At 49.2% G+C, this 14,291-nt stretch overlaps 1 protein-coding gene across 8 annotated transcripts in view; it reads left to right on the forward strand.

The window, feature by feature from the left end:
* Positions 1–14,291, forward strand: part of SRGAP3 (SLIT-ROBO Rho GTPase activating protein 3) — a 333,106-nt gene that overhangs the window by 275,843 nt on the left and 42,972 nt on the right. For 4 of the 8 annotated variants that reach the window (XM_070046600.1, XM_070046601.1, XM_060307410.1 and 1 more), the window contains 4 exons: positions 2,460–2,546; positions 8,900–8,945; positions 10,044–10,104; positions 11,804–11,881. In XM_070046600.1, coding sequence (XP_069902701.1) covers positions 2,460–2,546; positions 8,900–8,945; positions 10,044–10,104; positions 11,804–11,881 — 272 coding nt within the window. Of the gene's footprint in view, positions 1–2,459; positions 2,547–4,883; positions 4,987–8,899; positions 8,946–10,043; positions 10,105–11,803; positions 11,882–14,291 lie in introns of all 8 variants that reach the window. The other 4 variants (XM_060307407.1, XM_030840962.2, XM_060307408.1 and 1 more) reach the window with 4 other exon arrangements.

Below are 14,291 nucleotides of genomic sequence, written 5' to 3' on the forward strand. Positions count from 1 at the left end.
AGCAGGACAGACGGGGAGGTGGGGAGACAGTGCTGGAGCTCAGGGCAGCGGAGGAGTCTTAGAGGGGACAGCTCCTCGCCAGTGTCCCCACGGGCATGTGGTTGTGCTGAGAGGGAAGGCAAAGGTCTTTTGGCTGCTCTGCTGGTTCCAGCATTAGACTGGTGATGGGGAGGGAGCCTTTCAGAGCTGCTGTGGGAAGTGGGTGTCGTCCCTTGTTGCTATCCATCTGGTGGGAGGACGGGAAGGTAATATATATTGCAGAGTGGCTGAGGGCAACCAGGAGAAGCCAGAGGCTGTGGGGTAGCTACCCACCTGTCTCCCCATCCGTTCTATGGCTGCTGAGCAAACCGCCGAGGCGTGGGGCCCAGCCCGGGGTCCCAGTTTGCCAAGGCTCCGGGTTTGGCTGGAAACGCACACCACCGGGCATATGCATGCGCATCTCCACACGAGCGGGCGCAGACGCCCGCTGCTGCCTGCCCTGGCTTCGGACCTCGCAGCACTGGGATGGCCTGATGGCAGAGCCCCTGGTGGGGGAAGTAATAGTGGGCAGCTTCTGCTTTCTCTCCAGCTCGCTCAACATTATCCTCTGGGCTTTTCCCTGAGCAGACCAGAACCAGTGAACACTTTCACTCAGCAGCTGATAGCTGGGAGGCTGGCTTCAGGACTGGACCTTTCCTCTACCTGTGGAGAGTTTAGGTCCATAAGCAGCCCTATCGCTGCCCGGGTTCCTTAGAGCCCATCCATTTCCGTGTTCCCAGCAATGCCCGTCCCACTGCCCAAGTTGAATTGAGCTGGTGGCCCAGAGGCCTGCGCTTTTCCATCACGTGGCCGTTGAGAGCTACTTCTGCCTCATTCTGGGCCCAGTGACCCAAAGACATCCTTTTCCCACAAGTTCTTCCCAGTGGCCCAGAATCCTGGAAAGCTGTCCTACTTGGCAAGAGGGAGGATGAACCCTTAACTCCCGCCTCATCTGGAAGGGAGTTGGCTGGGAAAAGGCTTGGAAAGCTCTGAGGTTTTCAGTTTGCTGGCCCAGGGTGGGGGAAGACTGAGGGCTCTCCAGAAGCTTAGCCTGTGCAGCTGTTCCTCTAGGCCCCAGCAGTCCCCGGACATTGGGAAGATTCATGATACCAGGCGAGGCCCTCCCAGCACATGGGTCAGCAGATGTGCAGGGTTACTGTCTAAGAACCTTTTAGAAACAAACTCCTATTTATTTATTTACTTACTTACTTATTGCAAGAGTGTTGTCATAGTCCCAAAACAACAGAAGCCACATTTTACACCAAAGTTTGCAAATAATGAAACAGATGGGGGGATGAATTGAGCCATCCCTCACTTCCTCCTAATTCCTAAAACTCATGTGGGAGAAGATGATTCCAGCAGATTGTAGGAGAGATCTGTAATCAAACCCTTAGCGAGGTCCCAGGGTCTTCCTTAGAGAAATGTTGAGAGGTATTTTGTTTTTTTGTTTTTTTTTAAATAAAGCCCTCTGAGATGCTGTCTTCCACACCCTCTTTGACCTAGGGCCTGGGAAATCCAAGCTAGGATTACAGACCTCCCACTTAGATACACGACACTAAGCTGCAAATCCAGCCATCTGCACTTTGGCCCTTGGCCAAGGTCAAAGGCAACTCTTAGTAAAGTAAAAGCTTCCTCTTACTTCCAAAAATCATTTTTAACTTATTGTGGAGTGCACTGCTAACTTGGAAGTGTTTTTAAAATTTATCTTAAATGCCCTGGGTGAGCTATTTCTATACTGTGGCCCTCTTTATCTGCCATAGTTTCCTGTCCAAGGTCAGTGTTGTTTTGGGTGATTATTTGAGCAGGTCCCCTCAGCCAAGTTGTTGCTGGCCTTGTATAGACAGACCAAGTTTTGCATATGGGCTGCAACACATTGTATATTTTTTTCTCATACTTTAGAACGTTATCTTAGAATAGCCCCAATTCATAATAACCCTGTAATTAGGCTGACCAGATGCAATAATGCGCTTGAAAGACATATGGTAAATGGCAAAGCCAGATGCAAATGTAAGGTTTGATATGGTTTTTCAAACCATTGAGTGGCTTCCCTAACCTAGGCTGACTCGCTCCAAGTCTGGATTAGCAGTGAAATCACTCAGGATTTCTTGTCCAAACAGATGCAACCCCATGCATACCCATGCACAGCTTCCAAGAGCCTGACCACCATTGAACTACAATATTGCTGCCATTTTGGATGTTGACACCCACATCTGTTGGGTTGTCTAGGGAAATAACCATCCTTCTGGTCACAGAATAATTTTGAGGCCAATTCCTATGTTACTAACGCGTGTTAATTTTTATCTTGGTTGAAAGGCAGAAAGGGGACATTGGTCTCTGGTTTCTCTTTCTTCCTCTCCGTGGCTTTCTCTGTTCCTGTTTTCCCTGCCTCTCTCTCTCTCTCTCTCTCTCTCTCTCTTTCCTTTTGCTCTGCAACTGAGCAGCAGAAGAGATGGAAGGCTTAGGCTGCCCCACTTTCCTTGGCTGAGCTGCCCCCCTGCTCCCCACTTTGTGCCCCACCCAGCACTTCAGTAAGTCGGTATCAATTTGGTGTCATGCAAAGTTGGGATAGCTACGTTTCCTTGTCAGAGATTCCGCTCACTGCACAGAGCACCATACAAAAGAAAGAAATCCTGATGCGGTTCTAACAGTCCTTTGCTTTCTGGATTGGGCAGAAATTATGTAACTTCAAGGAAAAAAGAATCCTTAGGACTTATTTTAGGAAATAAATTTTAAAGGCACCCTAGATATTTTTGGTATTGGGTGTCCAACACCTGCATTAAGAGTCTGTACTCTTGCTGACCATGAGAGTTTAATAGATGATTTAATGCTATTGCTGAATGTTCTGTGATAAAATCGATTTCCCAATTTCCATAATCACACCGGAACCTGAAGTAGGAAGAGCTGAATTCTGTTTCTATGACCTTGGGCAAGTTTCTTAATCTCTCCTGGGCTCGTTTACCTTATGTTTAAAGTAGGTTTAATAGTTCTTGCCTATCTCACAGGGTTGTCGTGAGGGTATCATGCAGTGTGAGATAAGGAAATGATGTGAGAACGTCCAAAAACAGAAACCCAAATCACCATGGAAACAAGGTGGTGCAGCTGCTACCCTCCAGTTATGATACGTAAAACCTATGGCCCTGTCACATTTTTGGCACTCTCTTTTGGCATTTGGAAATTCAAAAGCAGATCTGTTGTAAGAAATATCACTCTCACATAACCCACATCCTCAAAAAATAAGTAACTTATGAAAAAGAAATGACATGGACTTAGCTAACCAAATTGACGTAGATCCGAGATGAGCTCAAAATAATCTTGCCTGTTGTTTCTTTGCAAAATTTTGGTCTGTGCTGTTATTTTAGTTCCAGTGTTTGGGTGGCATGAGATTTGGATTCCACTGTGTCTTTGCCCATGCATGTCCTGGAGCTAGCAGCATTTGCTCAGTATTCAGACACCTAGAAGTTGATCCGAGTTCCCTAGATGGCGGGCCTGCTGAGGGAGGCAGGCACCACAAGGCCAGTGAGCAAGGCAGCATGAGTCTTATCTCCTTGACTGGCTCCACGGCACATACGATTTCTTGCCCATTCACAGAAATCAGTCAAGGCTTGTGGGCCCAGGTCTGTGTTCATCACGCATGGACATTATCTGTGTCAGGCTTGGTCCCCGCTTGGTACCTCTCAAATTATGAACGAAGCCAGTTGAAAATGAACTGTGTCTCTTGGTTAGGGACTGTCCTCCTAACCTCAGAAAGCCCTTTGCCCTAGAAGGCTGGCAGCATTGAGTCAGGCCAACTTGGGTGGTGAAAGATGAGCAAATAAGCCAACACAGGTATATGCATGTGAGCAACTCTGGAAACTGGTCCAGTGTTTGTGGCTGTTTCGCTGTCGCTGGTGAACTGTGGTATGATCGCCCCTCCCTGTGGCCGAGATGGAGCGCAGGGAATGGAGATCCTAAAGTCAAGCAAGACACTTTCAACCTGACCCCACGGGTCCTCCGCTGGCAAGGGTTAATGGGATGGATGAGTCTTTGGCTGGAAATGAGAAAGTTCCCTAAGGCTCCATGACAGACCCTTTGGTAAAAATCTTGGGATTGGAGCCAAAGAGGCCTGGGTTTGCGGCCTAGCTCTGCCACCTCCCCCCTCTAGGCCTCAGTTTAGGCCTCTGTAAAATGGGACCATACGTGCAGGGTTGAGCTGACATTAAGTGTGATAATGGATTTGAAAACATTGTAACTGAAAGTGTACTTGACTAAAGGACAGGAGATAATCATCATCCTGGGTCCCCTGGGGACTCCAAAGAAGCTGCAGCCTCCCTCCTGGCATCAATTTCTTCATCTCTAAAATAAGAATAATAATTGCCTGGCTCTTAGATCAATGGATTAAAGATTAGTCAAGTGCGTTTGAAATGCAAGGAGGCATTAGGAAGATCAGTGCCCTGGTATGGTGGGAGTTGAGACTTGGTGATGCATTTAAGCCAACATGATGAAAATAAACCCTTCCGATCATCTTTGAAAGTCTCTTGCTTTCTTGGGCTACAGATTACATCTCTCCCCTGATTCCCCCTCCATCTGGTCAGCTTTGCGGGATGACAGCCCTGATTGGAGTTTCAATGGTTTCCTGGACACGTGCTGTGCCCTCCTGTGATTTAGAATACATTTGTGTTACTCCTGCCTGACACCGTGGGTAAATTAAGACCTGCTTAAACATCCAGAGGCCTTCAGATGGAGCATTGGACACCAATGCGCTGGGGGTTCAGGCCTTCCATTTGCATTTTGTGTTCTCCTCCAGTCGTGGGTCGTAAGAGCGTCTTTCCCAGTTGTATGTTTACCTTGTTTGCTTTCTTGATTTCTTTTGTTCCGTTTTCCCCTAGGCCCCCCTGTCTTCCCCCTAAACCACAGAAAATGAGGAGACCTAGGCCTCTCTCAGTGTGTAGCCATAAACTATTTAACGGCTGTATGGAAGCGTTCATTAAGGTACTTGCTGGGGAGCCACAGAGTCCGCGAATGCACCCAATGTAATGGCAGCCTTTCTCCACCTCCTCCCCCGGCCAACAGCCCTGCCCCAACCTACCGACCTACCAACGACTGACGGACTGGAACTTTCAATCCGGGCCCTCGGCCAGGCCTTGTGGCAAGCTGGTCCTCCCGGCAGCCTGCTCTTAGCTTCAGTGAGGGCTTCTAATCAGAGCTGCTCTTGCCTCTGACCAGTCGCTCCTAAGTGCTTTCCCTTGATTTTCAACCCTGGGGGAGGGTTGCAATCACGCTGGGACCCAGTAAAATCCAGGTGGCGCTGAATCTGTGCCAGACAGTGGTCCCTGTCAGCCCCACTTCACTGCTTCAGGAACTGCAGTCCTGACCAGCCTGAGGGACACTTAGAGAAACCCCCTCGCCTTGAGTCACACTCACATCTCCCAAGAGGGGACAGGTTGGAAACAATACAAAGAAAAGCCCTGTGAGTAACTGTGTTTTTATACAAGTGATTTTTTAAAGTTGAGAATATACCAGCAAAGGAACACAACACATACAATTTGTACGAGAGACAACCCTTCCACCTAATTTTGTTTCTTGTTAGGCAGTTTGGGAGAAGAGAAAAGAGCTGAGGTAGTCCCTTTAGAATTCCAGGTTAATCCTTTACACCTTAAACTAAAAAAAAAGCTTTTCACCTCAGTGAGTTTCTCTTCTTACTTCTTGGCTGCAAAGGGTGCAGGATCAAGCCATCCCAGATAGAACAGCTCAAGGCAAGTTAAGATGGTGGTGGAGTTGAAAAGGGCAGCACGTGGGGGACATACTTGAGGAAGGGGAGATGCATTCTGAACATTACTTAGGGGAACAGCAGAAGGTCCCTGACAGTTATTGGAAGCGTGCCCCATCTAACGAAGACCGTTTGCAGAAAATAAGAGTCAGGAGAAAAGTAAAGGTTCTCGGGCCCTGCCGACACTTTTGGAGTGCTGAGGCTGCCCCTGCTCTGGCTCTCTATCCTCTGTCCTCATATAGGGCATGCACAGGACTTGCTGGGCAGGGAGGGTTGGCCTCAGGCGTGGGAGGGGGTAGGCAGGACCAGCCTGGGTCCCTCTGTCTGTAAGCTGAGTTCTGGGGGACAGTGGGGGAAGGGAAAGGGGAAAAGGAGGGCACACGTTGGCACTGCCCGGGGGTGGGAAACAGCAGCAGCTGCTCTAGGATGCCTCAGAGGAGGGAGGTGTGGAGGACCCCAAAATGAGGGGTGCTACTGCGTGCATCAGGGAAGGGGTGCTGTTTGGAGGTGACTCCGAGTGAGCAGTTTGCCATCCAGAAGGTCATGGGAAGAGGGGCTGTCTCAAGAGCCCTTTCTTCATCCTCCCTCCTCGCTCCAACAAGACTTTCTTTTCGAAAAAGCCATACTCCAGAGCTGAGAGGGGACTGAGGCCCATTTGCTACTCTCTCTGCCCTCAAGGAGCTTATCATGTTGCTCAGGAGGTTTTTGACAGAAGGCTGAACGCGGAAGATGATTAAGGATGAGCACTTGGTGACTGATTCCCCACGGAAATAATTTCTGTGAGAGCTCAGAGCAGGAAGAACTGTGAGCAGTGGGGTCCGGGCGGCTTTGAAGGATGGGGCGGAACACAGCAGAGGGGAGGACGGAGGAGCCCCTGAGAGGAGGAACAGAATGAGCAAAGGCTCAGAGACACAGACACCTTTCAGAATATGCTCAGCTCTTTGGAAACAGGTGCTCTGTCAGGACGCTTGGAAGGAGCTCTTACCTAATGGCATTTGCAAGTTAGGTGTTCTGTTCAGTGAAACAGTCTCTGAATGGAGAGCTCCTACAAAAAATGCATGACGATCGAGTGCCATGCACCAACCGCGGGATTGTCTGCCCCTTGGAGGTAGTCACCAGGAAGCCACATCCTTATTCTAAATATATAGCCATTGCTGCAGCTGGTCAGTCTTCCGAGAGCCTGCAGCAGGACCTTCGTCAGCGGTGCCAAAACTTTGTCTGAGAACGGACACCCCAGTCTTTGGAATGAAAAGCGCCAATCAGAGCCCGGCTTTGTAGCCCCTGGAGCCACAATATGGCAAGAGGCATAGGCCGTAGTGGACGCTAGGGGACTGGCTCTGAAAAGAGCCCCCAGAGAGGGTCACCCCAGAGCACTAGGCAGCAGCATGTTGCTGAAATAAGAGCACAGCCTCCTCAGGGGACCGTTTGACTGAAAAAAGTATGTTTGTTGAGCGAATGCATTTTTTTATAGTCACGTGTGCTTGTACCGCACATCATCTGTGCAATTCCGCCAGCTCTTCTGCGTGCCCACTCTAAGCTCCCTGTGGGGACAGACTGCAGCGGCGGGACCCCAACCTCCAGGATTGTTAACTCTCAGAAAATGAAAAGGCAGTGTGATGCATCCAGTCCTTCAACCTTTGGGAATGGAATTTAATTTCCTCTTATGATTCCCATGCTATCTGGAAGAAGATTCAGTGTGAACTAAGAATCCCCAGCTCTGAAATTCTAAAGCTCTGAAAGGCTTTTCAATAAAATAACATCACAGAAACTCCGTGATTATGAGGGTTTAGAGGGACAAGGAAGCATCCCCAAGAATGCCGGATAAACGTAGTTGGAGTTACTTGTATAAATCTCTAGGACCTTACCTGAATGGATTCTTTTCAAAATGCTTGATTTTTTCCCCCCTTCTCTCGGATAGAAGGAAACCCAATTTATTATGATAAATTTTGAGGCCCAGGAGGTCTACCTTCGGGCTGGGGCAGGGGGAGTCCTTACCTTGTTTCAATAAAATGAGAATGATAATTACCCACCTCCTGAGTGTGTGAGGAGGATCAGATGAGTAACACCTGCCGGGTTCTAGAGCTCTGCCTGGCGCAGGGTAAACACCATGGAAATGTTAGCTGTTAGTGCTGCCTGGGCTTTCCGGAGAGTGCCCACGGGGCCCTGTCTGATCACCTGGCACTGCTGTCCTAGGTTCGGGGAGGCATAGTCGACATAGGAAAATTCTAGTTGCTGAGGTGCCAGGGGCTGGACAGGTGACGCCAGCAAGCAGGCGCACATGCTCCCGTTTCTCAGTCGGGATGAGACACAGCACGCACCCCAGAGCCTGACCCACTGCATGTGTGGGAAGAAAGAAGAGGCCGTGCTCGCCTGCAAATGGGCGACTTCAGTGAAAGCAGAGCCTCCGGTTCTGCCCGCAAGATCACGAAGGCTCTCTGACTCCACTGCCCTCCCTCCTCCAGGCTTTGTCAGCTTTTGCGTTCCCTGAGGCTTTTTCAGTGCCAGGGTGAGGGTCCGTGGGCAGAAGGAAAGCAAAGCCAAGTGGGTACCCGGGACAAGCTGCCCCAGGTGTTTGGTAGGAAAGCATGGGCAGCGGTGTGGAATTTGGAACCAGATGGAATCCTGTTTGGTCCTATCCAGAGGGCACCTCATAAACACGGTCTTGGTTAACTAAGAGCTAAGAGCGAGGTTTCCTGAGCTGACTTGCAGGGCCAGTGTCACAGGAGACACCTGAGGGCGTGTGTCCCTCCTTTTCTGTGGGTGGCTGGGCTAACGTTGAAGAGTCTTAGGTGGGCTCTCACCATTGGTGAGTAAACAGCCCCCTGTGTTGAGGAGAAGCTAGACTTGGGGTGGGGCAAGTGTTCAGTACACACCGTTCCTGCCCTTTGACAAGGACTGAAAGAGGCCCCTTTGCCCCCTGGCGTCCGAGGCAGCCACCTGGAAGGCTGGCCGGGCAGGTCCGGAGCTCCACTGGGCCCATGGTTTGCCTGCCGTCTCCCCGGACCTCCGCTGGCTGCCATTGCATTTCGGCGTTCCCGGACTCTGAAGGAGCTGCTTGCTCTAACTGGTCTTATTACTTCTGCGTAATCTTCTCTTTTTCTTCTGCTCTGCTGCCTGTTTATTTTTTGTTATCAGAGGAAGAAGAAATGCTCGAACCAGGAACCAGGTATTTACTGGAAAGGTCCGTCAGCCCCACTCAACTGGATGGAACCTGTCTTTAGCCCTGACTAGTAGCACAGGGCCCGCCTTGCCTGTTGCCAATGAGTCCACTTTGTTACCCTCTCCGTGACGGTAGTTAATCAAGGACAGAATTTGCAGGTGGGGTGTGGAGGACCCACGAAAGCATCGAAATCATGGTTTTTTTCTTTGTCCCTTTACATGAGCATATTACATATGCCTCATTGCTTCCTCACCTTCTGAGGAGGCTAGTGCTTAACCTGTCCCCTTTGCAAAGAGAGTTTTTAAAAATTTTTATGCTCTGTAAGTGGCCTGAAATAGCAGAGAAGTCAACCAGTCACGGAATCCGAAAGGAAATTATCCCGTGCCCAGCTCTCTGTGGTTGTGGGCCAGTCTAGGAAAATATAATTGAAAATACATTCACACCCCAGATGCATGTATTTAGAACTGCATCTTATTCAGCCTTTCTGACTAAGGTTGCCACTCAGTGGTCAGTGGCTGACGTTAGCTGTTTCTAGAACTTTTCCTTTTAATGTGTTTACTGTTAAACAAATATCTGTCTGGATGTTTAGGTTGTTACTTGTGAGTAGAATTGGTCACCCCTCCTCCGAGCTCAAAAGGATCCCTGGGGCCAGCCTTGCTTCCCCCATGGTGTGTCCTTCTTAATTCCGGCAGCAGGTCCTACAGTACTAGGCAGAGGCCTTGATCCTGCCCTGAGCGCTGGGAGAACAGAGTTGAGATGGGGCTGAGGGCAGTGGGAGGCAGAGAAGTCTTCGAGGGCGGATTCCAGCCCCTCCAGGCGGTGGGCTCCCTCCCCTTCCCTGATGTGCCTATCAGGCCTCCTGAGCCCTGATTCCTTCCCAGCTGAATAGGAAGACAGAGCATTTCTTTAAAATGATCACAGCTATGGCTTTTCTGCAATCACAGAAGACTTTCTATTTTAACTGTTTGTGGAGACTTTAGAATTAGTGTTTCCTTGCTTGTTTTCCTACTAATCTGATGGTACTAATTTTCTGGCTTGAGTTCATAATCTGTGTTTGCAGTGTCTTCTCTCCTGTGGTGGTTGCCAAGTCCAATACAACTCACAACTTTTTTTCTTAAGGATTCAGGACAAGCTATACCACTGGTCGTCGAGAGCTGCATCAGATACATCAATTTATATGGTAAGCTCGATCTCAGGGCAGTGTTTTCAGCTCTTTCCAGAACAGGTGCTAGGCTGTTCTCATAAGATATGAGATTCAAATTCGTCTGGGAAGATTTCCTGTTGCTGCTCTGCTTCTGAGGGGAAAACGTTCTATGGAACAGCTGCTATCTTGAGTGCTGTCTATTGAGCCTTGTGTGTCGGGGGAACTGAAGATGGTGGTGAGAAGACCCAGGAGCTAGGAGAACCGAGGAGCAGGGAGGGCACGTGGGACAACTGTATTAGTTCCTTTTTTGCTCACACTCGAGCCCAGAGCTCTGCACTTTGAGCGCTGAATGAGGTTGGTCAACCGATCAGTTAATCCTGCTAGACTGTGGTAAGCTCCATGGAGGAAATAGAGTGTCTGGGATTTGCCACATGGTGTCCCCAGCACTTAAATTGTGCCTCCATCTGTTCATTTATTCATCCCTCCAAAAATATATTTCCAGAGTGCACAGCAGGCACTGTTTTTGACAATGGCAGCATAGCCACAAACCAGACAGGTAGGATGCTGGCCCTAGGTAGCTTACATGACCAATTAGAAGGGCAAGGGAATGAACAGGCAGAGAGACAAAAAATATAATTTCAGATAGTGATAATGCCAAGGAACTAATTAAAGGGGATAGAGAATGGCTAGAGGAGGGCAGGCCTGCTTTGGCTAAGGTTGTAAGGAGAGCCATCTCCGAGGGAGTGATATTTGAGTAGAAGAAGCCAGCCAGGTGGAGAGAATGGCAAGTGTCAAGGCCTAATATGGGAAAGAAGGCCAGCATAACTGGATGGGAATGAGCCAGGAGGATGGGGTAAGAGACACAGGTGGTAGAAATTCAGCACAAAAGAAATGAACAACGTTTATTGAGCACATACTATATGTACAAACCAAACTTTAAAGCCTGCCTTTAAGGGTAAACACTTTCCTGAATTATAAAGTGGAGAGTTGTTTCATATAGAAAAACTGAATCTCAGGGAAAGGATCCCAGTCTTAATTCCCTTTTCAGATGAGGGAGGCCCTCTAATTCCTTCAATCTTATAGGTCGCTGTTTTGTTGTTACTGCTGTGTCAGGTATCAAGTTCTCCTCTTTGTTAAGGCCTTGTAGAAACACATAGAAAATGAGATCGTCCTTCTGCAATAAGTTAATGTCCCCCAAACTCCTTGATCCCAAGCCAGCATGCACTCTAGACTCTAGATTTTCTTGAAGGAAGACGTTGTCTGTGATGGGCGAGGGAATGGTTGAGGGAGTGGCATTAATCATTCTCATTCAGAGTCTCTGTGGCTGTTAAACTCCGATGGCATTTGTAAACTCAGGTCAAGCTACTTGGGACCAGTGCAACTGATGAACGCACTAGGCAGCATTCACTACCCAGTTATTTGATTGAGCTGACCTGTGGGTTAAAGTGGAAGTCATTCACTGGTCCAGTGTTGATATAAACTTCTTGTTTCCTTCAAGCCCAAACAAGAGACCCTAGACATATGAAGCAGAATGTGACTGAGTATTTGGACCAGCTGAAGTTCATCGCAAAGGCTCCTTTGGGGCTTCTGCCAGGAGACGGTCACTGGGAATGACTCTGTTACAAAGGATGGCGGGAGAAAGAGGCAAGCAGTGGGGAGAGTCTTCCGTGTTCCCAGTGGCCTGATGAGCTCAAGGCATTTTCTCTTTCTTTTTTTGTTTGTTTATTTCTTTTAGGACTCCAGCAGCAAGGGATCTTCAGAGTGCCAGGATCCCAGGTTGAAGTCAATGACATCAAAAATTCCTTTGAGAGAGGTAGGTGTGAAGTGATCATCTCCAGCTTGTGTCCAGAGGAAGCCAGGTTGGGTGTTAACGCATGTCTTAGAGCCAGTGGTGCTGGGGTAGCTTGTATCAACATCTCTTCCCAACTTCACCTTCAGCGACTTCACCTTGGTAGCTCGAAATCAGCCAAGGTGGGAGTATTTACATCACAGAAATTGGCAAACACTAAGACCTTTGATCTTTTTCTTTTCGCCGCCAAAGAGCTAGCTGTTGAACATTTACCAGCACACATGGGTGACTTTCTCTGGTGGGCTCTACAGTGGTTGCTGGGAAAGAGGGCCTTGGAGTTACTGTGTGAATCTGTAAAGGCTGCTGTGTTTTAGAAAAGTTGGAAGAAGCTAGATAACATGGAGTGGCTTAGAATTGCCTAATTCTTTTTTATGCAGTGTTTTTGGCAAAGCTATTCTCCCCAACCCTTGGAGAGGTTACCTAGTTCCCACTTTGGTATAAAAGCTTATCAGGAATGAAGTGGCCACCAGAATGTGGCTTATTTGGTTGAGCCTCCCTTGGCCCCAGGATCCCTGATGGGAACAGATGGCCAGTGTCCAAGCAAAGTAAGGACTTTCTAGGGTCAGGAGGAGCTCAATTCTTCTTAAACCTCTGCCTTTTTATACTAGTACATATCTTGCTGCTACAGTGAAACTGAGAGTCCGTGCATTTCCGTTCAAGGAAATATTTTCCAGCATCACACTCTCTGGTTGTTGAACAAAGCCCATCCCAGGGAGGAAAGAAGAGCCAGTGTGGGGCATCCTAAGCGATATCTGCACTTCTAGTTTCACAGCGTTTGGAAGCATCCCGTCTCCGTAGTTACTCCTCAGCTCTGATTTACTACACTTTGCTCTGAGTAGTTAGGTACTAAGTTTGGTCTGAGGACCCGGATCCCAAACCCATTTCCCCGCTATACATCACATCCCAATTTACAAAGCACTTTCTTACCCATTCTTCTATGTAATCCTCCTAATAGCCTTGGAAGGTTATGGTTTGTCCCTGTTGGTTGTGCTCTGAGCAAGCCTCTCCCCAGGGCTCCAGCCCTAGAATTCTCCCGACTTATTGCCAGGCTTCCCGGAGGGGCTGCCTCCTGAGCAGACTCACCTTCGGTCACCCTATCCTCCCGCTTCCGTCCTGAGATCTAGCTCCAGGGCAGAGGAAGCAGTCTGTCAGCCCCAGGCAGTCACCACCATAGCCCCCAGCACAGAGCTTTGCAGCACTAGGCACTCTGGCTTGGAACCGGGTGTGGAGAGCAGGACTGGGCTGGATGTGGCTCTCAGTGGCCCATGAGGAGGGTCCTGGAGAGCTTAGGGTTTGGAGTCCACTCCAGGATCTTGGGTACTTAGAACCAGGGAGCCCCAGAATCGCCCTGCTCCAAGCTCCTACTCGCACATTCATTCATCCTCTCAACAAGCCTGCATTGAGCCCTGCACTGCACTGGGTAATGGACTAGGGCCTGTCAATATGATAGGAACAACAGACAAGTCACCGCTAGCAGAGAACCGGTTTAGTAAACAGCACGGTCAGCGCAAGCATGGAGTAATCGCTGGGTAGCATGGGAGCCCCTAGCCCAGTTTGCGTGGAAGGGGGAGGAATAGCAAAGCCTCAAAAGGTTTCCTGGAAGAGGAAATGCCTAAGCTGAGGCTTGAAGAGTAAGAGTCAGGGGAAGCAGGGAAAGGGCATTCCAGACCAAGGGAACAGCATGTGCAAAGCCCACAAAGCAAGAGGTATCCTCCCCTCAGCATCCCTGGTAGAAGTGTCATTCATCATTTCCCTGAGCTTCTCTTGGCAATGACAGACAGCCCAGCCAGGGTTTGGTTTCTTTATTTCCCCCAATTCCTTCACACCCCTGCTGCCCTGTGTTCATTGTAAGTGAACAGAGCCGTGGTCTGGACCCTTTGCTGGTTCCATCCTCCGGGGCTCACCCCATCAGAGAGAATTCCTTGTATGTCATGAGTAAACTGCCTGGTGCCTCCAGGCCGGTGACCGCTCCCCGTTGTGTTTTCTTACTTGCCAGTGTCTTGTAAGTAAGTACCTTGCTGTACCAGGCAGCCAGGCCCAATCCCCACCCCAGCAGCGCTGCTTTCTTTCCTTCCTGAACGTGATTTCTAAGGTCAGCACCTTCTGTTACTTGCTCAGGTGCCTTGGAGGGGTATTTGTGCAAATTAGACTTCTCTGCTCCTTGGAGCGAAGAGATCACCTGACCCAAACCTCACTGCAAAAATTGTTTTCTGCTTTTTCGTTGCCTCATGTGTGCAGTTGGCCCCTCTCCCTCTCACCCCCGTTCCGGGATGAATCTCATTCTCTTGCCCGCTTCGTTCTTCGGCTCCACCCGAGCCTACACGGGAGCATGGCTTATTCTAAAAGAATAGTTCCTGGGATGTCTCTTTTAGAA

This window comes from Globicephala melas, chromosome 11 (genome assembly GCF_963455315.2).
Source record: "Globicephala melas chromosome 11, mGloMel1.2, whole genome shotgun sequence".
NCBI lineage: Eukaryota > Metazoa > Chordata > Mammalia > Artiodactyla > Delphinidae > Globicephala > Globicephala melas.